Below are 1,260 nucleotides of genomic sequence, written 5' to 3'. Positions count from 1 at the left end.
CACACACACACAGACACACACCCCGTCTGGACAGACTCACCGCTGTGAGAAACGTACCAGCGCTACTAAATCAGCTCGATCTTTACTGAGAATGCTGGAGTTAAAGTGCCGTTATGCTTTCTCGAATATTCCCTTTCATGCAGTGTGTTATAAACAGAGTTGGGGAATGCGTTACACTATTTTTGAGTTACTTTTTCTCACCTGGGCTGGGCTTGCTTGTTTTTAATAACCACAAATAATTTCTATTTCAATTGTATCAGTTAATACATGTGAAACAGTAACTAGCGTTACTTAATTGAAAAAGTAACTTCGATATTTTGTTGTAAATTGATAAAGTAATGCGTTACTTTACTAGTTACTTGAAAAAGTAATCTGATCACGTAACTCAAGTTGCTTGTAATGCGTTACCCACAACGCTGGTAATAAAGCTGTCTGTGAATGTAAAAGGTCTGCAAAGTTTTAAAGATCAAAGTGCAGAGTAATAAAGTTATTGAGAATCGGATCGTGAGGTGCCAAAAAATTCAATGCAAGTCAATGGGGTCCAATGTTGTTTAGATTCAAAACATCTTCTATCTTGCTCTGCAGAATTAATCAAATCAACAGAAGGGTGAACAGAAGGTTCATTTTTTAAAGGATTAGGTTGGTCACATAAATCGGAAGCTCTGATTGGCCGCCACTGGTTGTGACATCATCATGTTGTTTCTCTCTGCAGGAGATCGACGGTAAAGCGCTGATGTTACTGCGCAGCGACATGGTGATGAAGTACATGGGTCTGAAACTGGGACCAGCGCTCAAACTCTGCCATCACATCGAGAGACTCAAGCAGGGGAAGCAGTGAAACACACACACACACACACACACACGCTGCTACAGAGGGGGCTGATAGGAAATCACTGTGTGCTGCTCGCTCGTCTCTCCATAAACACACACACACACACCATCTCTCCTGGACGTTCATGTTCAGCCTGAGGAACACTAGTGCCGCTCTCTGGGAACGAACCTTGAACCTCCTCGTCAGGAACCAACAGGAAGTCAGTTCTTACTTCCTGTGATCTCGTCTCCCCAAAGATGCCGAGGCTTTACGGGACGATTATCTCACCGATAACGGCCGTTTTTTAAGTCTGATTAATCGCTCTACCTCCCTGTGACGTCCTACAAGTTCACAGGTGCCACTGAAAACTTTGCAAGTCTTGTTTGTGTGTTTAGTTGGCGTCAAACAAACACGAGACACACACATCATGTTTTCGCGATCTCACGGGA

The 1,260-nt window shown here is 43.3% G+C and overlaps 1 protein-coding gene across 2 annotated transcripts in view; it reads left to right on the top strand.

Annotated features, from left to right (window-relative positions):
• The window catches only part of LOC130083775 (polycomb protein SCMH1-like), a 41,916-nt gene extending 40,656 nt beyond the window's left edge, over positions 1–1,260 (top strand). For both annotated transcript variants that reach the window (XM_056248781.1, XM_056248780.1), the window contains exon 15: positions 713–1,260. In XM_056248781.1, coding sequence (XP_056104756.1) covers positions 713–838 — 126 coding nt within the window. In that variant the 3' untranslated portion in view covers positions 839–1,260. The remainder of the gene's footprint in view (positions 1–712) is intronic.

The sequence above is a fragment of the Rhinichthys klamathensis genome, unplaced genomic scaffold (assembly GCF_029890125.1).
Source record: "Rhinichthys klamathensis goyatoka isolate OS25496 unplaced genomic scaffold, OSU_Roscu_1.1 h1tg000058l_1, whole genome shotgun sequence".
Taxonomy (NCBI): domain Eukaryota; kingdom Metazoa; phylum Chordata; class Actinopteri; order Cypriniformes; family Leuciscidae; genus Rhinichthys; species Rhinichthys klamathensis.
This window is presented reverse-complemented; position numbering and strand designations above follow the sequence as displayed.